The 24,399-nt window shown below is 45.4% G+C and overlaps 1 protein-coding gene across 1 annotated transcript; it reads right to left on the reverse strand.

Annotated features, from left to right (window-relative positions):
• Positions 1-15,890: 15,890 nt before the first annotated feature.
• Positions 15,891-21,420, reverse strand: LOC136492975 (uncharacterized). The gene is made up of 2 exons (XM_066488996.1): positions 21,107-21,420; positions 15,891-18,538 (listed from the first exon to the last, which is right to left on the reverse strand). The coding sequence occupies exon 2, from the start codon at positions 18,475-18,477 to the stop codon at positions 16,513-16,515; it is 1,965 nt and encodes a 654-aa protein (XP_066345093.1). The 5' UTR covers positions 18,478-18,538; positions 21,107-21,420; the 3' UTR covers positions 15,891-16,512.
• Between the last annotated feature and the right edge of the window lie 2,979 nt (positions 21,421-24,399).

Below are 24,399 nucleotides of genomic sequence, written 5' to 3' on the forward strand. Positions count from 1 at the left end.
CTCTAAAAAAATAGAAGACACTTCATGAACGTCAAACCACAGTTTGTCCAACGCAGCCTATACCTGTCTTCTCTCTTCACAGTCACATAGCTCTACACATTGCTTAGTTTCTGCGTGGGAAGAATGTGGTGCCCGTAAGTGAAATCATTCCTGTGTGGAGAGAGAATGAGCTAACCAAACTTGGTCCCAAACGAGCAAACATCATTCTAAAGCCACTCACCAGTCACCACAACGTGTTCCCCAATTGTGGCTTCCGCCATTTGTCAGAGGAAGACCTGGCTACTTCTAAAAGACCTGACACCATGCGAGGCCACCTGAAGTCTTATTTAGGTTTTGGTAATTAATTACAACATTTGTGGACTAATGGTTTCATATGAGGTGAAAAGTTTAAGTGTGATCTACAAGCAAGATTTTACAACATTTGTGGACTAATGGTTTCATATGAGGTGAAAAGTTTAAGTGTGATCTACAAGCAAGATTTGAGCTACGTGGGGCCGTGAAGGAGAGAGAGCATGAGCCATGTGATCCAAAAGCTTAACAAGTAGAAGAGATGGAGGCAAAGATGAGAAGTAATGAAGTGGAAGATAAAGTGAAGGCAAAGATATATGTGAAAGCATCTAGGCCCCTAGTTGGGTTTTGGTGATTAATGACAATACAAGGTTACTATGACTAACGTATGTTTTGCAGATGCAATTAAGTTAGGTCATGGTAATGGAGATCAATCGGGCAATCAAAGTTGTCATGCCCCTACGATGGAAATCGTTTCGGTTTTCAAAGGATGGACGACAAGGTTAAGGATGACTAGTTCTAAGTGTCGATTGGAGTTGGAGATACACTTAGAGTAGTTTAGGACTTTGTTTTTTCCTTTGGCCGTACTATTAAGGGGGGTATGGACGGGTAGCTTGACCTAGTTGAGTCTAGTGAGTTAGGTGTGGTGCACACTTGTTAAAACTAGCTCTAGGTAGCTCCTACGAAGCCATTTGATCCCATGGAGCAACTTCATTCACAAATAATCGAGAGTTGGAAGTGAATGGAGAGTCAAATACTGACCGGACGCTGGCTCTGGTGCGATCGGACGCTGGCCGCAGGGTCCGGTCAGTTCATTTGACCGAGGAGAACAAGTCTGGTGTGACCGGACGCTGGAAGGTCAATGTGACCGGACGCTAAGGGACAGCGTCCGGTCGACTCCAGTAAGGGTCCAGACTTGAGAAAGTGTGATCGGACGCGTCCGGTCAATACTGACCGGACCCTGAGTATCCAGCGTCCGGTCGAGTCCAGTAAGGTTCCAGTAAGGGTTTTATGCGACCGGACGCGTCCAGCCAGTGCTGACCGGACCCTGCCAGCGTCCGGTCAACTCATTACTACTGGTTCGCGGGTTGAACTGACCAGAGCGTCCGGTCAACATGATCGGAGCGTCCGGTCACCCCGCAAAAGCTCATAACAGTTCTTTTTTCAGGCTGCCTTATAAATAGAAGCTCCACTCGTGTGTGGAGTAACTTTTGCTCATTTCAACAGCTGAGAAACACGTTTGTGAGTGCCAAGAAGAGCAAGGTCCTAGTGAGGTGTTTGTGATTTGAGAATCCAAGAGTGAAACCTCATTAGTGAATCAAGAGTAGACAAGTGTGCATCCATCTTCTCATTAGGCTTTGCGTGGTCAAGTGAGAGTTCGTGCTTGTTACTCTTGGTGATCGCCATCACCTAGACGGCTTGGTGGTGATTGGGAGCTTGGTGTTCACCCGGCGGAGCTTGTGGGTGACCCAACTCAAGTTGTGAGCGGCTTTGGGTGATTCGCCGCGACGGAGTGTCGAAGAATCAACCTGTAGAGAGCACTTGATCCTTGCGCGGATCAAGGGGGAGCTACACCCTTGCGTGGGTGCTCCAACGAGGACTAGTGGGGAGTGGCGACTCTCCGATACCTCGGCAAAACATCGCCACGTTCCTCTCTCCATTTACTTTGAGCATTTACTTTAAGTATTTACTTTGAGCAATTCAATACTTGTCTTTACATTCATAGAATTGCCATGCTAGAGTAAGTTTGGAACATAGGTTGCAAGTCTTTTGTGCGTTAATTTGATAGAAACACTTTTCTAGGCACAAGGGGTTAATTGGGTTATCCATAGGATTTGATTATTGCAAGAAAATTTAGAATTAGCCCAATTCACCCCCCCCTCTTGGGCATCTCGATCCTTTCAATTGGTATCAGAGCCTCGTGCTCATGTTTTTAAGCTTAACCTCTTAGAGTAAGATGTCTCACGGGGATGGACCTCCTCCTATCTTCGAGGGGGATGATTTTCTATATTGGAAAATTCGCATGGAGGCATACCTAGAAGCTCTAGACGTTGGAATTCTTAGAGCCGCCTCTCAAGGGTTCCCAACCCCTAAGAATGCCGCACAACTTCAAGGCGATGAAGTGAACTATGAAAAATGGAATGCAAAGGCTCGCAACACCATCTTTAGAGGCATTTGCAAAGATGTGTTCAATCGTGTAAGGAACCACAAAGACGCCCATGCACTATGGTCGGACGTTTGTGCGCTCCATGAGGGAACCAAGAGTGAGCGTGAGGAACGCTATCATCTTGTAATTAAAAAGCTAAATTCTTTTGAGATGCTTCCCAAAGAAAGTGCTAATGAAATGTATTCTCGTTTAAATGTTCTTGTAGAGGAAGTCAATGGGCTTGGACTTACTCAAATGTCACCATCCGACGTTGTGAGAAAGATCTTGAGTGTCCTCCCCATTGACAAATATGGGCACATTATGACCATGCTATATCAAGGTGATCTTTCCGCCGCTACACCGACACAAATCTTGGGAAAGATCAATGCTCATGAGATGTACATGCACATCACGCCACAAGATGGTTCATCCTCTACAAAGAAGAAAGAGAAAGACTTAGCATTCAAAGCTAGCCAAGATAAGGGCAAGGCAAGACTTGAGTATGAGAGCTCAAGTGATGAAGATGATGAAGAAAGTCTTGCTCTCATGGTGAAAAAGACCACCAAGATGCTAAAGAAGCTAAACAAGAGTGGCATCAAGTTTGATGGCAAGAAGAAGAAGTTCTTCACTAGCTCAAGAAGAAAGCCAATCTCCGAGATGGATTGCTACAATTGTGGCGAACTTGGCCATCTAGCTCATCAATGTACAAAGCCCAAGAAAGACAAGTTCAAAAACAAGGGCAAGAAAGATGATTCAAGCAATGAAGATGAAGATGAGAAGAAAAAGAACAAGCCATACAAGAAGAGAGATGGCAAAAAGAGGGACTTCTACAAGAAGAAGAAGAGTGGCAAGGCCTACATTGTCGGTGATTGGCTCACGGACATTGATTCATCAAGCGGATCATCCGATGATGATAGTGACAATGAGAAGGTGGCCACCATTGCTATTGATCTTGCATCCTCACCGCCACCATCGCCATCATCCTCTACACACCTATGCCTTATGGCCAAGGGTGAACGCAAGGTAACTAAGAGTGATGATAGTAGTGATGATGAGCAAGCTAGTGATGATGATAGCGATAGCGATGATGATAATCCTACATATGATGATCTTGTCAAAATACTAAGAAAATACACTAAGATCATTAGAAAGAGTAGAGCTACAAATGAAAAACTTGATGCTAAAAATGATTCACTCCTAGCTAAGTGTGATACATTGGAAAAGACTAATGATGAGCTTCGAGAAACTAATGATGCTATATCATCCAAACTCAAGGAGCTTAAATCCTCCAAGAAAGAGCTTAAAGATAAACATGATAAACTTGAGTAGGTGCACAATGAACTCATCACTAGCCACAACAAGCTAAAAGATGAATACACTACTCTTAAGATTAATCATGATACTCTTGTTATTGCTCAAGAATTTTTACCAAATGAGCCACATGATGCTACTAACCATGTTGTCAAGATTGATATAGCTACTTCATGTGATGATTTAATTGATGAAAGCATTGAGCATGGATCTAGTAGCAAAGGCAAACAAGTGGTTGAGTGCAATGACTACGATGAGTATGTCAAGCTCAAGAGTAACAATGAGAAGCTCATGAAAGATCTTGAAGAGATGAAAAGTCACAACACCATTGTGCTAGAAACTCTTGATCATGACAAAGAGTTGATCCTTGAGAATGAGAAGCTCAAAGAAGAAAACAAGAAACTCAAGGAAGAGAAGAACAATGATATTCTCAAGGAAGAGAACAAGAAGCTCAAGATGGAGAAAGAGCATCTCAAGGTGGGATTGAGCAAGTTTGCTAGAGGCAAGCATCTCCAAAGTGAGCTACTCATGAATACCATCATGAAGATGGATAGAAGTGGCATTGGATATATGGCAAGTGTAGAGAAGATGAAGGCCCAAGCTCAACACCAACAATCAAAGCCAAAGCCAAAGCCAAAGAGATGTTTTGAGTGTGGACAAAAAGGCCACTTTGCTCATGAGTGTCAAACTCCACCACCACAACCCTTGCCCAAACATGCTAGACCCTTTGCTTTCAATGCTCACTACATGCTTAGAAAAGATTCTAGTGGAAAGATGAAAGTCATGTTCTTAGGACCCCCCAACAAGAGTAGGCCTAAGAAGATTTGGGTGGCTAAGTCACTTGTTGAGAAGGTGAAGGGCCCTCAACAAGTTTGGATCCCTAAAGCTTGAATCTCTTGTGTGTAGGTGAACTACAAGATCGGTGAAAGTTATTGGGTTATTAATAGTGGTTGCACTCAACATATGACCGGTGATCCTCATATGTTCACCTCACTAGATGAAGAGGTAGATGGACAAGAGAAAATAACATTTGGAGATAATTCAAAGGGCAAGGTTAAAGGATTGGGTAAAGTGGCAATATCAAATGATCATTCCATCTCCAATGTGCTCTATGTTGCTTCATTGAGCTTCAACTTGCTATCCATTGGGCAATTGTGTGATCTTGGCTTTCAATGCTTATTCACCGAGAAGGAGGTTGTTGTATCCAAGGTAGATGACAATCAAGTGATATTCAATGGATTTAGATACAACAACTTATATCTAGTTGACTTCACCTTCGAAGATACAAACTTGAAGACTTGCCTATTCACCAAAACAACACTTGGGTGGCTATGGCATAGAAGACTTGCTCATGTTGGGATGATCTCACTCAAGAAGCTTATGAAGAATGATTTGGTGAGAGGGTTGAAGGATGTGAAGTTTGAGAAGGACAAGCTTTATAGTGCATGTCAAGCCGGCAAGCAAGTTGCAAACACTCATCCAACCAAAGCTTTCATGTCAACCACAAGAGTGCTAGAACTCCTACACATGGATTTATTTGGACCAACAACATACAAGAGTTTGAGAGGAAATCTCTATTGTCTTGTGATTGTGGATGACTATTCAAGGTATACATGGGTGTTCTTCCTTCATGACAAATCCAAAGTTGCATCTTGCTTCAAGAAGTTTGCCAAGAGAGCTCAAAATGAATTTGAAGTGAAGCTCAAGAAGATAAGAAGTGACAATGGCAAAGAGTTTGACAACACAAACATAGAAGATTATTGTGATGAAGTTGGAATCAAACATGAAGTCTCCGCAACTTATACTCCTCAACAAAATGGTGTAGTTGAGAGGAAGAACCTGGACTTTGATCACTCTTGCAAGGATAATGCTAGATGAGTACAACACCCCCGAAGCTCTATGGGCGGAAGCAATCAACACCGCATGTTATGCATCCAACCGCCTATTTCTTCAAAAGTTCCTTGTCAAGACACCGTATGAGTTGCTCAATGGAAGAAGCCAGACGTCTCCTTCTTTAGGGTGTTTGGTTGCAAGTGCTACATCTACAAGAAGCGGCAATACCTAGGGAAGTTTCAAAGATGTTGTGATATATGTTTTCTTGTTGGTTACTCATTGAAGTCCAAAGCATATAGAGTATTTAATCATGCCACTGGCTTGGTTGAAGAAACATATGATGTGGAATTTGATGAATCTAACGGCTCCCAAGGAGCACATGAGAATCTTGATGATGTAGGTGATGAACCATTGAGGGAGGCTATGAAGAATATTCTGGTAGGAAGACATCAAGCCAAAAGATGATGAAGATGATGTACAAGTCATTAACCAACCTTCTTCATCAAGTGTGCCACAAGATGGTGAAAAAGATGGGAGAGTAGAAAATGAAGATACTCATATCTCCCATGAGCAAATGGTGGTACAAGCACAAGATGTTGATGCTCCACAACCTCCTCCTCAAGTGGTCAATAGAAGAAATACACCTCTCCTACAAGATCATCCACAAGATCTCATCATAGGGAGTCCATCAAAGGGTGTAATGACTCGATCTCAAAAACTTACTTCATTTATTGCTCATCACTCTTTTGTCTCTTGCTATGAGCCTACCAAGGTAGAAGAAGCTCTTAAAGATCTGGATTGGATCAATGCCATGCATGAAGAGTTGAACAACTTCACTCGCAATGAAGTTTGGACTCTTGAAGAGCGACCAAAAGGTGCAAGAGTCATTGGAACAAAGTGGGTGTTCCGCAACAAGCAAGATGATCAAGGTGTTGTTGTGAGGAACAAGGCAAGACTAGTTGCAAAGGGGTTCTCTCAAGTTGAAGGCTTGGATTTTGGAGAGACCTTTGCACCGGTTGCAAGATTAGAAGCCATTCGTATCCTACTTGCATATGCATCACATCATGAAATGAAACTATATCAAATGGATGTGAAAAGTGCATTTTTAAATGGCTTTATTAATGAACTAGTCTATGTTGATCAACCTCCCGGGTTTGAAGACCCTAGATATCCTAATCATGTTTATAGGTTGTCCAAGGCACTATATGGGCTTAAGCAAGCGCCAAGAGCTTGGTATGAGCGCCTTCGGGACTTCCTTATTGAGAAGGGCTTTCACCATTGGGAAGGTCGACACTACACTATTCACCAAGAAGCTTGATGGGCATATCTTCATTTGTCAAGTATATGTTGATGATATCATCTTTGGATCATCAAATGAAGACTCATGCAAAGAATTTGGTGAATTGATGTCAAAGGAGTTCGAGATGTCCATGATTGGTGAGCTTACATTCTTTCTTGGTTTTCAAGTCAAGCAAATGAAAGAAGGCATCTTCATCTCTCAAGAGAAATACACTAAAGATCTTCTCAAGAGATTCAAGATGGATGAATGTAAGCCAATCAAGACCCCAATGCCTACTAATGGACATCTCGACCTAGATGAGGGAGGTAACCTGGTTGATCAAACTCTCTACCATTCTATGATTGGTAGCTTGTTATATTTAACCGCATCTAGGCCCGACATCATGTTTAGTGTGTGTATGTGTGCTAGATTTCAAGCTAGTCCTAAGGAAACACATTTAATTGCCGTAAAAAGAATCCTTAGGTATCTTAAGCACACACCAAGCATTGGCCTTTGGTATCCCAAAGGAGCTTTATTTGAATTAATTGGCTATTCCGATTCAGGATTACGTCGGATGCAAAGTTGATAGAAAGAGCACATCCGGAGGGTGCCATTTGCTTGGTAGATCACTTGTGTCTTGGTCCTCCAAGAAACAAAATAGTGTGGCTTTGTCCACCGCCGAAGCGGAATACATTGCCGCGGGTGCATGTTGTGCACAAATTTTATACATGAAACAAACTTTGCTAGACTATGGTGTAGTTCTAGAAAATGTACCTCTTTTGTGCGACAATGAAAGTGCGGTAAAACTTGCAAATAATCCGGTTCAACACTCTCGCACCAAGCATATAGATATCCGTCATCACTTTCTAAGAGATCATGTGGCTAAAAATGATATATCACTAGAAGGTGTTAGATCCAAAGATCAATTAGCGGATATCTTCACTAAACCGCTAGATGAGGCTACTTTTTGTAGATTGCGGAATGAGCTCAATGTACTTGATTTTAGTAACTTCACTAAAAATTGAGCTTGTGTTGTCCCTTGCATTCATTGTAATATACAACATGCTTAATTTGTGGCAATGCACATAGGGCTTGTCTAACATGGTTAAGATAACCGCCGAAAAGCGTGTGAAGAAGCTTAACCTTGGATCAAACTTGACAAGCAACTAGATTTACTTACAAGTATGGCATATGCATGAATGTTGTTTTGTCGTTTTGTTCCATTTGCCCTCTTGTTGCCTATTTTCTTAAAAAGAATTATAGTCTAAGGCAAAATATTTTGAAAAATATAAGGGTTTAAGAGAGGTCACTCACATCAGTCCCAATTGGTGTTTATTTGGATCTTATTCAAGTTGGGACTTGATTGGAAACAGGCAGCACGAAGGAAGTTTGAAGATTTGCTGGAAAAAGTACACCGGACGCTGCACCGGACGCTGCTGTCCAGCGTCCGGTCAGTTCATAGGAGGTGAACTGCTGTCGAAGGAGTGACCGGACGCTGCGTCTGTGCGTCCGGTCAGGAGGACCTTCAGCGTCCGGTCGATCGAAGGAAGGAAAGGCAGTACTGACCGGACCCTGCCTGCGTCCGATCATGGACCACCGGATGCGTCCGGTCCTGATTCCAGAGGAATTGGACCTCTCTGGAATCAACCGAACGCTAGGTGGTAGCGTCCAGTCGCTACCACCGAAGCGTCCGGTCAGTGGATCTCGCACGGCTTCAGGTCTCTTTTCTCTGTTTCCTTCTCTGTCATGTTGAGGACCCCATATAACCACTGTCTTCGACTTGTTTCCCCGTGACCTAGCCCTAGCCCTCGCCGCCGCCTCCTACGCCTCCACAGCTCGCCAGCCGCGCGCCGCCATAGCTCACCGCACCGCCACGCAGCAAGCTCCGCCTAAGCCTCCCTGTGCGCCACCGCGCTAGCACAGCCCGTGCCACCGCAGCCCTCTCACCACCGCACCGCCTAAGCCGAGCCTGCTGCCAAGCCTCATCGTGCGCCTCCAGTCATCCTACAGGTCATCAAGCGCCATGTGCCCTAGCCCTACCTCCTTCATCTTGGTAAGACTAGATCAATGCTCCAAATTTGATTTGCCTGTGAACCTAGATCAACTGCATTGTTCTGATTCCAAATCGCATTCAGGGTTTTCGACCTAACCCGAGCTGGTTCCGAGGTTCCCCCACGCGACGTCTTTCCTTTTCCTGGATCGCTGTTCGTCAGGTAGCTTGCCCGTCGTCTCAATTTCATACCTACATTGCTTGCTTCCTAGGTTTTCGCATCTAGTAGATATATTGTATTTATTCGTATATCCATCTATTCTATCATGCAGCGAGTCGGTGTCATTGTGGTTCTTTTGGCAGTTGGCAGTCAACTCGGAGCCAAGCTCATGAGTAAGGAACGAGGCCAAGCCTCGAGAGTGTTAGTTTGTTTGTTGATCTTCATCAGCGACAGTTCATCCTCTTGTCAGTTCAGATGGCTCGCACCAAGAACGTTGGTGGTGGCCTAGGTGATGATGATCGGAGGCCCCCGCCTCGTCAGCCTGCAGGATCGAAGGGCAAGTCAACCAAGCAGGTGACATCCAAGAAGCGCAAGTACCCCCGATGCAGAGACAGCGAGAGCAGTAGCTATTGCAGAGGCCGCAGAGCGTGCCGAGAGAGGTGGTACCCGCAGCGGAGTTGTCATTGCAGATCAGCCGGTTTCACCAGCAGTGAGAGCTGCGCTTGAGGAGGTTGAGCATCGTCATGGTAGTCCAGCTAGGACTGCCACGGTTGCAGGACGACGGGTTGCCATTGAGGAGGGTCAGTCAGCAGAGTAGGAGCCAGTTCAGCAGACTCAGGAGGGCGAGCAGGCACAGTAGACCTAGGAGGCCGAGGGGACAGAGCCGGCACCACAGCTTCGCCGCTCTGGACAGACCCATGTACCAGTCTCGCCGAGGCCACTGACACAGCGGAGGGGATCACGTCCACCACCTAGACCATAGGGTCCACCTCTAGTGGTGCATCTCAACTTGAGGGCCGCCACGGCCAGACAGGTTCAGCAGCTGCGATTTGTAGAGTTTGAGGTTTGGTTTCCTCTGAGGAGGGATGAGAGAGCAGCTGAGGGTTTCTACACGCCACTTCAGGAAGATTTCTACAATGCTTATCTCAACAGTGGGGCAGTGTTTAGATCTCAGAGAGTCTGTCAGATAGAGTCTATTGTGGCAGCAGCCGGAGAGCACATTCGGCCTTACTTATCATATTTGCCAGGGTTGACAGATTTGATTGGATGGACGGGAATATATGTACCATCTTGGGTTTGTCAGTTTTATGCTTCACTCTTCATCGATCCACATCACAGATTTATTCACTTTGCCTTCAGAGGCAAAGACTATAGAGTGACGAGTGGCAGGGCCAGAGAGATACTGAGGCTACAGGATCAGCCTGTCAAGATGCATGAGGTTTGTTATGGACAGCAGGAGCCTCCCAGGCGTCCTCATGGAGGGTTGGTGCCTCCTACAAATTTAGTGCGACATTGCTTCAAGGAGCCTTTTGGTGAGGGGTCGAGCAGGAACCCCAGTGACTTGACTCCTACAGCGAGAGTGCTAGAGGCCATTATCAGGAGGACACTGCTTCCCAGGTTGGGATACAGAGAGGGCCTAACTCGCTTATAGCTCTGGCTTCTTAATGCCCTGATGTAGCAGATAGTATTTGATATCTGGGATCTCCTTCTTTCAGAGATGGAGGATACAATAGCTGAGGGATTCAAGGGTCGTAGGCAGCTTCCCTATGCTCACTGGATCACATTTCTCATTCACAGAGTAGTGCTTGATAAGCCCCCAGGTATGATGGACGAGTATACAAGTGCCACCACAGAGTTCCCAACTTACAACCTGTCATAGAGGATTAGACACAGCACTCCTCAGGCACCCAGACAGCCTAGCCGTCGTCTCGACGTGCCAGAGTCCACAGCTCAGCAGGATGAGATTATTAGAGGGATTACAGCCACTGAGGAGGAGGAGCTAGAGGCACAACAGGAGGTGAGCGAGTATAGTGATAGCTCTGACGACGACTACCAGCCTATTCCTCAGATGCCTCCGCGCAGACATGATGCAGAGGCCGGTAGCTCTAGTTCTGCTCCACCTGCTCCGTAGACAGACCCTGCTCTCATTGCTATTCTTGAGCGGATGCAGCAGACACAGGATAGACAGGCACAGGAGACAGCTGCTACTTTTGCCCAGTTTCAGGCTCGATAGGACGAGTTCTAGAGGCAGCAGTAGGCAATGCAGCAGCAACAGCAGCAGATACTCTTGCAGCAGCAGCTTATGGGTTTCATGCAGCATGTAGTGACAGCTCTTAGGGCCCCAAAACCACAGCCTTCGCCCCAGCTTACTCAACCTGCTACCACTTCGACGACTCCAGCAGTACAGCCTAGTGGGCTCCAGAGTCAGAGACAGCCTCCAGCTCAGTTTGCTTCACCTCTTGTACAGGTGTCCCAGTGGTTAGCCTCACCCGTGGTAGCCCCACAGTTCACTCCACTTCAGACGAGCTTCACACCAGAGTAGTCTTCCTCGCTATTCGTGCCTGACACGTCAGTCTCCAGGAGTCTTGGAGCATCTTTCAGCGAGCTGACCGGCATGCCTACACCGCCTCATATGCATATTGCCGGTCCCTCCATAGCAGCTCTAGTCACAGTGACTACTCAGAGGCTCCCCTTGTCTGTTGCCTCGTTAGATCCTATGACAGACATTCTAGTAGCTTCACAGGCAGCACCAGCCCCAGCTCAGACCCAGACCGCTTCAGCGACTCTTCCTACCACAGAGGGTCAGTCAGTTTAGAGCTCAGGGTCAGATGATGATGGTGCCCAGTTCCAGCTTGCCCCACGTTCTTCAGCGCCCGGCTCGTCCGCTGCAGCCCCACCGACCGACCCCTAGGTTTTGGTGTTTGACGCCAAAGGGGGAGAGGGTTCGAGTATGTAGACTCAGGGGGAGCGACATTTAGGGGGAGCTAGTTATCTAGTATTAGCTTATTATATACATTTGGAGTTCTATTTGTGTGATACACTATTACTTATGCATTCATGTGTTTACTTTCATGCATACTATTATATATTTGTGATAGTGCTATCTATGTGATGGTGATATATGACATGTGTGCTTTCTACTTTGCATTATTTAAATGTCATATCACTTGTGTTATGCTCATTTGCCTTTGCTTCCGCGTTTATACTCCGATGCAAATGAGCTTTGTTAATCGTACTCATGTTTAATTCACATCCTTTGAGTACATTGTGTTGGCTTGGGTCATATAAGCTTGACTAACACTTGTGTTCTTATTGACAAAAGCTTATATATGAACCAAGCCCGTCAAAAACCTCACTCTTTCACATACTCGAGGTGGTATTGTCATCAATCACCAAAAAGGGAGAGATTGAAAGCATCTAGGCCCCTAGTTGGGTTTCGGTGATTAATGACAATACAAGGTTACTATGACTAACGTGTGTTTTGCAGATGCAATTAAGTTAGGTTATGGTAATGGAGATCAATCGGGCAATCAAAGTTGTCATGCCCCTACGATGGAAATCATTTCGGTTTTCAAAGGATGGACGGCAAGGTTAAGGATGACTAGTTCTAAGTGTCGATTGGAGTTGGAGAGACACTTAGAGTAGTTTAGGACTTTGTTTTTTCCTTTGGCCGTACTATTAAGGGGGGGTATGGACGGGTAGCTTGACCTAGTTGAGTCTAGTGAGTTAGGTGTGGTGCACACTTGTTAAAACTAGCTCTAGGTAGCTCCTACGAAGCCATTTGATCCCATGGAGCAACTTCATTCACAAATGATCGAGAGTTAGAAGTGAATGGAGGGTCAAATACTGACCGGACGCTGGCTCTGGTACGACCGGACGCTGGCCGCAGGGTCCGGTCAGTTCATTTGACCGAGGAGAACAAGTCTGGTGTGACCGGACGCTGGAAGGTCAATGTGACCGGACGCTGAGGGCCAGCGTCCGGTCGACTCCAGTAAGGGCCCAGACTTGAGAAAGTGTGACCGGACCCTGAGTATCCAGCGTCCAGTCGAGTCCAGTAAGGTCCCAGTAAGGGTTTTATGCGACCGGACGCGTCCGACCAGTGCTGATCGGACCCTGCCAGCGTCCGATCAACTCATTACTACTGGTTCGCGGGTTGAACTGACCGGAGCGTCCGGTCAACACGATCGGAGCGTCCGGTCACCCCGCAGAAGCTCATAACGGTTCGTTTTTCAGGCTGCCTTATAAATAGAAGCTCCACTCGTGTGTGGAGTAACTTTTGCTCATTTCAACAGCTGAGAAACACGTTTGTGAGTGCCAAGAAGAGCAAGGTCCTAGTGAGGTGTTTGTGATTTGAGAATCCAAGAGTGAAACCTCATTAGTGAATCAAGAGTAGACAAGTGTGTATCCATCTTCTCATTAGGCTTCGCGTGGTCAAGTGAGAGTTCGTGCTTGTTACTCTTGGTGATTGCCATCACCTAGACGGCTTGGTGGTGATTGGGAGCTTGGTGTTCACCCGGCGGAGCTTGTGGGTGACCCAACTCAAGTTGTGAGCGGCTTTGGGTGATTCGCCGCGACGGAGTGTCGAAGAATCAACCCGTAGAGAGCACTTGATCCTTGCGCGGATCAAGGGGGAGCTACACCCTTGCGCGGGTGCTCCAACGAGGACTAGTGGGGAGTGGCAACTCTCTGATACCTCGGCAAAACATCGCCGCGTTCCTCTCTCTATTTACTTTGAGCATTTACTTTAAGTATTTACTTTGAGCAATTCAATACTTGTCTTTACATTCATAGAATTGCCATGCTAGAGTAAGTTTGAAACATAGGTTGCAAGTCTTTTGTGCGTTAATTTGATAGAAACACTTTTCTAGGCACAAGGGGTTAATTGGGCTATCCATAGGATTTGATTATTGCAAGAAAATTTAGAATTAGCCCAATTCACCCCCCTCTTGGGCATCTCGATCCTTTCAATATGCACTGTCATTGACCAGCTATAAGGTGATTAGTGAAGTGCCAATGGCCGAATTTGATAGGATAAATAACCGTACCATTAGGAGGGGCAAATCAAGTTGTAGACGCGGTTATCTAGTGCCACTTTATGAGATCTAACTTTGCATATGCATTTAGATCGAGTGGCGATGTGAGTTCAAGTGAAAACATTTGAAAATGATTGTAAAATGCTAACTCAGAGTTAAAGGTGTCATTCTATGGGAGACGTTTTGGAGTTAGTAATTTGAAAAGGTTTGAAAAAAGGAGCCAAATGGATTGTTTTTGCATTCACCGGAGATCTCCGATGATGAACAGCGTGTTGGTTAGTAGTCACCGAAGCTATGGAACAGTGTTCTCCTAACCACTTTTTAAGAGTGTGTACCTTGGGCGCGTTCGCAGGTCTGGTCCGGCTGACCAGCCGGCTGCTCCTCCTCAGGGCCCTTATCTTCTGGTGTGCACTGGGGAGGTGGCGCTAGAGCTTTTGGAACACTGCATTGCCAGGAGGTGGCAAATTAAAAAGAGCTCACCTAAGCTCTTTGGTGTAGCACTAGAGAGGTGCACTGGAGAGTAAACCCGAGAGGATGTTTTGTGCATAGTTGAGCTCTAACGTTCACCGGAGACTGAGCATAGAGAGGCTATTTTTGTGCACAAGTCGGGTGCACGCACCAGAGCTCTCTGATGGTGCATCGGAGATGTCACTGGAGAATACAATGGTTACTTTCTGGCTCGGCAGGTTACTGTTGATAAAGCCCCCGTGAGGCCAAAAAAGTTACAGTAAGAGCTCAACGGCTAGTTCTTGTGTTGGGCAATCAATAGAAGGAATGCAAGGATTTATTGTAGTAATGACAAGTATTGCAATGACACTTGAACAATGAAGGACTTGAATATACCAAATGCCCTAGCACTTGTTGCAATGCTTATTATTGTTTCTCACAAAGGTCTTGTGAGGAGCAAGGGCTTTCTTGCCTCTTTTTTAAGCATAGCCAAGTCCTTCCTCGTTTCTAGGGTGGCTGAGCTAAATCAAGCCGCAAACCTGCACAGCCAGCAGGTTGTTTGCGCCTACACGGAGTGGAGAACTAGGGTATTAGACTACAACTAGGCTGGCTCTATTCCGACTAAGAGTCTGTTTGGCACAACTTACCATAGCTTTCATGAGCTGTTTTTTTTTTTTGCTAAACACTATTTTTCAAAACAGTTTCATGAGTTTAGTTGTTTTTTCTCTCCCCTTACCAAGGATGAGTTGACATAAAGCTAAAAAAGAGCTTATCTCAGTTTCACCTGCCATCAGTGGGCCCCACCTTGTCTAAAGATCGGATCTGCCCACGGCTGCCTCTCTGTTCGGCTGGAGCGGCTGGCTGGCGGGTGCCAGCCAGCCCTCTCACACGTACACTGTTCACATGAACAGTATTCCCAGTAAACAAGAGTATTTTTCTCTCGCACAAACCGGCCAGTAGTACTTCCTCACGAACCCGCCAAATTCTAGCAAAGTCAAATTCTAGCAATGTCAAGTCGTAGTAAAATTTAAAGACTTAGCCAAATTTAGAGTTTAAGGTTAAATTCAGAGCTCGGCGGCGTCGATCATGACGCCGTGAATCATGACGCCAACCTCTGGCCATGTCAGCGCAACATATTTCCTAGCCTCCTACCGAGATGTTTACCTCAGCGCCGAGGTCACGGTGCCGAGAAAAGGGTCCAAAGTTGGATTTTTGTCGTTTAAGAGGGGTAAACTTTATTTTTTTTTTTAAAAAAAAGAGAGCTAAATTGCAAAAAAATCAAGGGGGGGGGGGGGGGGGGGCGCTTCAGTCCCGAATGCCACACCCTGGAAACTAAAAACGGGCCCTCACGATTATAAGGATTAACGAATGACGAACAGCCCCTTAGCATTAGCAATTGTGTTAAGTACTCTCTCCATTTCATAAAAAAATGTCATTCTCGTTTTCCGAGAAGTCAAAGGCTTTAAGCTTTGATCAAATATATATTAAAAAGTATTAATATTTACGATACATAATTAGTATCATTAAATAGATCATTAATTATATTTTCATAATAAACTTATTTGAAGATATAAGTGTTACTAATATTTTTTACAAACCTAGTCAAACTTAGGAAAGTTTGACCTGCATGAGTCCTATAGCGACTCTTTTTATGGGATATAGTAGTAGCATAAAAAATGCTACACATAGCTAGCCACTACAATATGTGGCCAGGAAAAATAATGCTCACTTCGATAACAGGTCTCGTGATGTAACAGATATTCCTATCTTATAGTTATTTATGAATAAAAACAGATATGGTTCTACACATTTTTACCGAACCAGTGCACCAATGCAAGGTAACATTCAATGGCTTCCGGCAACGCATAGACAACCCCAGGAGCCAGCCGGAACAAAAACCGCACGAACCACTGCTTCAAAAGGCCAATCATCAGTCCATCAACAGTAGATGAGCTTCAATGGCATCCTCCTACGACTGACCAAAGTAGAACAACCCTGGTGGCCTAGCACAATAAATGAGTTGTCACAGCTCCATAACATAATTATCCTCATCACTGGTGGCATGAGAGGTTCGCCAAGCAATACCTCAACAGCTAAGATGCTGAATCCATTCTATAAATATTGCCATCCAGAGACTCTCTTGCAAAATGTACTTTCAGTGAGGCAATGCCTCAGTGGCTCAGTCTACTCCCCACTTTTCTTGCTCCGGAAATTCTCTCTCATTGCCGCAACCTTTTTCTTGCACTGGACTACAGTTTTACCTGGGACAGCAGCAGCCACACGCTCCCATCTTTGGCTTGCATCCTTGGGAAAAGCCTTCAAAGCTTGGACTAGAGCCAGGACCTGGGCCTCTGTCCAGGCATCTGGATCTGACACGGATGGTGCTCCATCCAGGACAGGGTCAGCAACAGCTTTCCCATTGGCTGTCTGGCTACTCGCATGTTGTGCCGCAGACTTTGATGATGCAGTCCCAGCTCCCTCAGTTGAGGAACTAATTTCATCTCGGGTCGAAAGAGGCGAAGCAATAGATTGGGCCGGTTTGCGCTTCTCAAGGAAAGTGTCGAAAGCTTTCGATGAGTCTGGCTTCTGCAGAAGCACAGTCTTCGTGGCCTTGAGAATTTCCTCAACCGATCTGCTAGTCCCAATAAATTCAGAAACAACCTCCCATCTCCTCGAAGTTCCCTTAGGATACTTTTGGATTGCTTTCCTAAGCATTTCAATCTCTTCCTTTCCCCATGGTCTCTCTTTTTTTTCATAGCTGTTCAATATGCTGCTACTGCCTTCTGTCACTCTACCTCCTGCAGAGTTGGATTTTGGAGCAGAACGCTCCACACCATTTGCTTCAATTTTCTTTGCTTCCTTTGAGGAACTTTCATTGCGAAATGCATTGCTCAGCAACCTGGCCTTTTCAGCTGCATCCTTACCATCCATTCCATCACAGAGCTTCTTCAGCTGTTCCATATCAAGTGAAGCACATGTTGATTCAACATTTGCCTCTAACAGACCAAAGTGGCTATCTGCAACCACAGGTGCTGCAAGAGTGCGCAAACGAGTTTTCTCTTTGCGGAGCAGCTTCTTCTCTTTCTCCTTTAGCTTCTTCTGATGTAGAGCAGCTTCTGCAGCTTTCTTAGACTCTTCTTCTTTCCTTATCCTTTCCTCTTCAGCAGCTTTTGCTGATTCCTCTTCTTGTAATTTCTTTGCCAAATACTTTGCCTCCTTTCTTCTCTGTTTCTCAGCTTTCTCCTCCTCTTTCCTCCTCTGGATCCTTGGGTCTTTCTTATAAGCATTGTCTACAAGTGTGCGTACTCGCGCATATTCCGCCTTTTTGGCCTTCTCATGTAGCTTTGCATTCTGCCTCTCCATCCATCTCTTATGTTCACGAGATTCAGCTTGCTCCAAATCATACTCATCATCATCTGGAAATTCCCTCCAACTCTTGAAGTTGTACCAGAAATTGTAGAACTTATCAACCTCCTCTACAGGAGTAGTGTCATCTCCAAGAGAAGGAATAGGATGGGTAACAGACCAGCGTCCATTTCTCATGAAGGCTGGGCCGAAAACCTTGAAGAAGTCTTGTGGGGCACAGTCTGTTGGGACATCATCATCAAACTCATCTGTAGAGTCATAAATCCTCCTCTTTGTAGGGTCTATGAGGACTTCATAGGCCTCCTGGATGGCCTTGAAATGGCTCTCTATCTCATCCTTTTTTGTTTGTTTTGCCTCCTCTGTTGTCTCTGCAAGAATCAGGGCAGCCTGCTTATCTGGATGATGTTTGAGAGCCATGTCACGGTAACTTTTCCGAATCTGATCTTCAGTGGCCAAGAACCTCAAGTGTCCCAACCCAAGCAATGCATAGTGATCCTGCTGTTGACTGCCAGATGACTTCTTCTTCCCTTTGCTGCTAAAGGTATCAGAACCAGTGTTAAAATCTTGGCTTTTGTCATCCAATGAAACGCTGCGATCATCAGTTTCTATGTCTTCATGCTCCACAAGACCAAGAAGCTTCATTGCCGCAGCATGGAACGAATGACCAGCAGGTTCATATTTCAAAGCTTTTACAGGCAGGCAGTTTGATGAAACATACAAAGGCACTCCATCTACAATCTCCTGGGAGTAAGTGATCAGAAGACAACTCTTCTGGGACTCCATATGTCAATGATTTCAAATTATTAATTAATAAAGCTCTTGAGTCAAGATAAACTGATACAACCTGCAGAAATTAACAAGTCAATTAGCCAGGTACTTAGCAAATTGGTTCCAAGTTGAAAAACAACATCTTTCGAAGTAGAAAATATACAACAATTAATTAGTAATCAGTGCAACCAAATGATGAACAAACAAACAAATAAGAAGCTAAGTTCCATCACTCAGTTGACAATATGTAAAGTTTAATCTTTAGCATGCCATCTGCTATCTAAGTTGATTAAGTGGTAATACAAGTTGCATGCGATGAAAAGGCAACTTGGTAGCTAAAACAGCATAAATGCTACGTACTAGTATTCTGTATATTAAGGATTAATAATTAAGGTAAACCATCATAGCTTTTAAGCTCACTTGCTGCCACTGGAATATGAAACCTAGGACACTTCATAAAATGCAGCCCCCTTCCAGTTTGCAAGGCTACACAACCTGTAAATGTTCAACAATAAGTGCACAAACCCTGTTGTGCCTCATTGTAATACATAACATAGAACATTTGGACAGAATGCAGCACCTTTTTTCAAATCTTAAGGCTATACAACTCTTAATTGTTATAATGAGCAGATAGACCAATTGAAACGCTGGCGAAAGGGCCTGTAGCCTAGTGGTTACAAGAGCCTCAGTAGCACCTCAGGGGTCGACTCCCATGGCAGCGAATTTTCTAGGATTTAACTGCATTTGTGCTTTCAGTGGTAGGCGACGTTCCCGTCGACAGCAAGGCGCCTATGGTGACTTTGTCAATCTCGAGGATTTGCCAGCCCAGTCTTCGACGATGCTCATAGGGGTAGGGTTAGAGTGCGTGCATTCATGGGGATGAGTGTGCGTGCGCTGTGAGTGGGTGTACTGTGTAATCATATGTAACAAAGGAAGGGGATTAGAACAAACAATCACTTTGCTCAATTTCGAATGTGTAACATAGGACGTGAACAAATGCAGTACCTTTTTTCAACTCTTATAAGGCTACAGAACTGTTAATTGTTTAACAATCCCCGGACAGACCAACTGAAGCCCTGGGAATATGTAACCAAGAAAGGAGATTTGAACAAATGCAGTCCTTTTGTTCAATTTGCAAGGTCACGTAACACAAAATACTTCAACAAAGTGCAATCGAACCAGCACCAATGATCTTAACTTACAAGCAGGTAAACAAATGCAACACGACATGAGTACTCTGCACACAATCTAGAACAAATTAGAAGAGCATGGAATGCTAATCCTAAGAACCACAAAACAAGCCCAACAAGGCACAGGATGGGGTGGGTGGCCACCCGCTGCATAAGCCCCCTTTAATTCAAATTCATCAGGTATCACAGATGCCCATGGTGGAGGGCATCATAAATTACGCATTCTCACTAATCAGATGGTGACCTAACCCCCTTCTCCCCACAATAAATATCGAAGCCTCGAACATGGATTAGAACAAATAAAGGTCTGATCAGGGCTTCCTTACTGAGAGAAGGACCGGGGCCAACGGATCTCCCTCCATTCTGCGCGTTGGCTTGTTGAAAGGAGGCGGCATGAGGGTCAGGGAGGTCACATGGAACGGGAAGAGAGGACAGGGATGGCGGCGATGCGAAGGATCGGCCATGCAATGAGAGGGCTTCGGGGGTGGAGGCGATGGTTCTTGGGGTCATGGCTCCAACCATAAAACCCTAGCAGCCGGCGATAAATAGAGGTGGCGGTGGGGAAGGGAAAGATGGCTTCCTTTTTCCAGGTGCCGCACGCTTCACATCTCTCTCTGTTCGGCTGGGTGCTCCTACTGTTGGCACTTCTGGGCTTTGGAGTGATGGAGGGCCCAACTGTGACAGGTTAAGGCAACAACTAATTCTAGTAAATTCCATTGCCAGACTCCTGCATATTCGAGAAAATTTCATTGCCAATCTGCTCAGGAAAGACGGTCCCACCTACAACGTGCATACATGACTGTGCAAACTTGTCTGGCTGAACATCCAGCAGTGGCGACAGGGATATAAACAGTGTTGCTGGCCTTTTAGACCAGGGCTTATTATCTTGTGCCACCTGCGGGAATTTGAGTTTTTCATGTGTGGCTGTGATCAAACCAAGGGATTGTGTAGCAAAATGGACCTCACAATTATCTTCAACTATTAAGTTCAGTGGCTGATAAATGGACCTATTTCAGTGTTCAGGAAATAAAATTCAGAGCTCAAGCTTGAACACTACACAAAAATGGCAAACTTTAATTCAAATACATATATCCTGTTCTTCAGTGTTCAGAAGGAAAAAAAAAAGCGCAAAACTGATATGGGTGGATTCAGTTTTGCTCCAACTATTTTCAGATCAGCATAAAATTGACAGCAGTTCAACTATGTTTTTTAGAACAACATAAATTTTACAATGGTGGATTCAGTAGTCACAAAATTCAACTCTTTTCAGATGAACATATAACTGACAGAGGCTCAACTCTTTTTTAAATTTGACAGTTGTGGATTCAGTGGTCTCAAAAGAACTGGAGTTTCAAGGGCCATGCTTTTATTTGTTTGGGGATTCGGTGGCTTGACCTTGCAGTACGAGAGAGTTGCATAGAGTTTCAAAGGTTCCAGAGAGTGGCTTAACTCACCGGGGCAGCTTCAGAGGTTTCAGAAAGTTGCAGGCGACGAGGAAGACCACGGCACCTGTGCGCTCGTCCGAGTTTGGGAACGGCAGAAGATAGGCGGTGGCGCAGCACCGGCGCTAGGGCGAGGGCATGGACGGGCAACGCGCTGCGTATGCGACGATTGGACGATGGCACACAGCGCTAGGGAGCGGCGCAGCGGGACGCCAGGGCACGCCAGGCAGGAACAGCACGGCGGGCGCTAGAAGGCGGCGCAGCGGCGGCGCCAGGGCGAGGGCGAGGGCGAGGACAGGCGGCGCGCTGGGGAGGAACTGAGGTGAGGTGGGGACAGCAACGACTCCAGCTAAACCGCAGGACACGGCATCTGAAGCCCATGGGCCGAGACGCAGCGATCGGGCTCGTCGTCCAAACAACAAAAACCTCCAGCCCAGAATGGGTTCATTCAGTTTTTTTTTTTATTATGGGTTCATTCAGGTTGACAGCGCGCAATGCTGCACAGCTGGATTATTTTTATTGTGGAGGCTACTTTAGAATTTTTATAGCCAATTTTAGGCTCCAACAGGTGCTATCTGTCTTTATAAAATTAGGAATCTCTATCTCTTAATTTTCAGTGACCATATACAGCCAACCACGGAGACCCATTGTTTGATTTTGTAAAATAGCAAACTGTTGTGGACCTCTTCTTTTTTTAAAGTTTTCTATTTTACAAAATGGTAATAATAAAATTTAGCTACTAATTTTAGTCAAGCGGTTAGAGTTGCTCTAGCGGGTTTGGTTCTTTAGCTCGGCTAGATTGCCTTTATGCAAGATTTGCATGATTGGTTGCCTGCATCGTTGTCTGGGCATGCCATGCAAGGAACGTGCGCAGGCCTGGCTCGATGCATGCGAAAAAATTCTGCTTTTCTTGCCTAGCCGACCACGTGCAGCAGCAATGGGCATGCCGCGCTGGATAGAGAGGGATGGTGCGGCGCACAAGCAAACCAAACAATTTCTCTCCATATCCTGGCTAAATAAAAACGGCAAAACACATATCTGTTGTTGCGGCTTGTACTTTTAGTGCAACTTCAGCAGCACTGCCCAAGTGAACCCCTATCCTCAATTTAGATAGTGGAGGTAAAAAAATGCAACTCCAGCAGGCCTCTATAAGACCCCCAAATTTGTTGGGCTCGTATTTTCTCCTTCCACTGTCCATTCCTATTGGCCCCCTACTCGACTACCCAAACTTTCTTCCCCCTTCTTTCTTCTCCGTGCGCGAGCGTCGAGCCCTGACGCCAGCGCTTCCTGGCTGGATGTGGAGGCCTTGCCCCGATGCTATCGCTTCTTGGCCGGCCGGCGGCCCTTTTTTCCGACGCCGGTGGCGTGGCAGCTGCCCCAACGGCTCCTGCGGCGAGCTCCCCGGCTACTCTCGAGGGCGGAGGTCCTCTTGGCGAAGAAGGCAACGCAAGCAGCCCTGCCCTAGCGCAACGGTCTGCTAGACACAGTGGCTGCCCCCGGCGTACCTCCGACTCCACGCATGGCGAGAAGAACATGAGAGTGGATGATATGTGGGATCCACATGTCATTCTCTACTAGGATTAGTTTGGGTAGCCTATTTTAGGTAGTATTGCTGGAGTTGAGAGACAAATATGGACAGTATAAAAATGGATGGCTGCCAAACAAACAAATACATAGTCTATTTTAGGTAGTACAGCCGGAGATCCTCTTACTATACGAAACAATGCTTCAGGCTCAGCTAGTCAAACACAAACAACAAGCTATTAGGTTCATATTAAAATTGTAAGTGCAATCAAGCTCTATCGTGAGTTTTGGTGATGATGACCACATGTTTAGAGGACTAATGATATTTATCGAGATGACAAACAGGTAAATGCAAGGAGGATAATACGCGTGTTGGTGGAGCCTCTAATTACAAAAGGACATGGTGATCGACTGAAAGGCATTTAAATTCTTTATATTTCGAATTTGAGTTTATGAAAAGCCACACTATAAAGGGGATACAATGCACAAGCTTCAATGTACAACCATGTGCTCAAATACTCACAAAAAAATATCATCAAAACTAGAACCGAGACGGCAAGCCTTTCACTCCAACACCTTTGGCTGTCTGGGCAAAGCCACACTACTGCTAGGTGGAGCGACACTGCCGCGCGAGCCACAATGCCGGGACTCACGCGGCACTGCCGCGACTTAAACTGATCTATTGGGATGGAGGGGTATTTAACACCCCCTCTCTCCACCCCTACTAGTCATCTCGACCATTTCCACACAACAACATCTAGAGCAGCCTCTCTCTCCCAATCAAGGCTCCCAAGCTTCTAAGCTTTATCCCTTTGATTCCTTTGCAAATCTTTGAGAGATTGAGTATCCAAACTCCATTTGAGAGCTGCTCCACTTGATCTTCAACTCCTAGAGCACATGGTTCGCGTTCAAGCTAGTGAATTGTGTTTGTTACTCTTGGAGCAAGACTCCTAGCAGGCTAGGCATCGCCCGAAAGCTCCCAACTCATTGTGGCTGCTCTGGGATGTTTGTAATCACCCGTTTATCTAGTAAAAAATTCCTCTTCTTAAGAGTTCACTTTCTTAACTTGAGAACGAGGACAGGATTGCAAAGCCCAAGCCATAGTGGCTTTCTCAACAAAGTGGAGGTGCCTTAGTGACAAGTTGAACCACGAGATAAATTCTTTTTCTCTCGTGTTCTTGCTATTTGGATTGTGTTATTCTTGTGTGTTGTTGTTTCTACTTGTGCTTAAGCTTTCGACTTGATTCAACTAGTTGAATAGGATCTACACTACCTTAGAAACATCAGTAATTTGCTCGATCTACTTTTTGTTAGGCAGACCTTGAATTATGCTCTCATAGGTGTCTGTGCACGCGGCAGTGTCGCGCGTGTGCCGGGCAGTGCTACTCGAGCAGCAGTGCCGCGCAGGATCTGACAACAGTTTTCAAGTTTTGTTTTAACAAGCCTAGTCACCCCTCTCTAGGCTTAGCCTGGATCCTTTCAAAAATATATCAGAGAAATAAGATAAAAAAATCTAGATAGATAAATAGAAAGAAAACTAAGAGCATGTTTAGCACAGCTTCATGAGTTGTTTGTTGCTAAATATCTTTTTTAATACAAGTCATAGGGTAAAACTCTTTTTTCATGCTCTCATAAAGGAACGGAGAGGTGAAACTGAAAAAGTAGTTTTTCATAGATCGAGATTCGAACGGAAAGAGACTTGGACCAAAATGAATTTTAAGTTTTTGGTATATGAATAAATGAGCTTTTTGAAAATTGATTTAGTGAAAAAAATCTGAAAC

Source organism: Miscanthus floridulus, chromosome 11, assembly GCF_019320115.1.
Source record: "Miscanthus floridulus cultivar M001 chromosome 11, ASM1932011v1, whole genome shotgun sequence".
Classification (NCBI taxonomy): Eukaryota; Viridiplantae; Streptophyta; class Magnoliopsida; order Poales; family Poaceae; genus Miscanthus; species Miscanthus floridulus.

Coding starts and splice junctions, on each gene's coding strand:
- LOC136492975 (XM_066488996.1), bottom strand. CDS start 18,477: ATGGAGTCCCAGAAGAGTTGTCTTCTGATCACTTACTCCCAGGAGATT.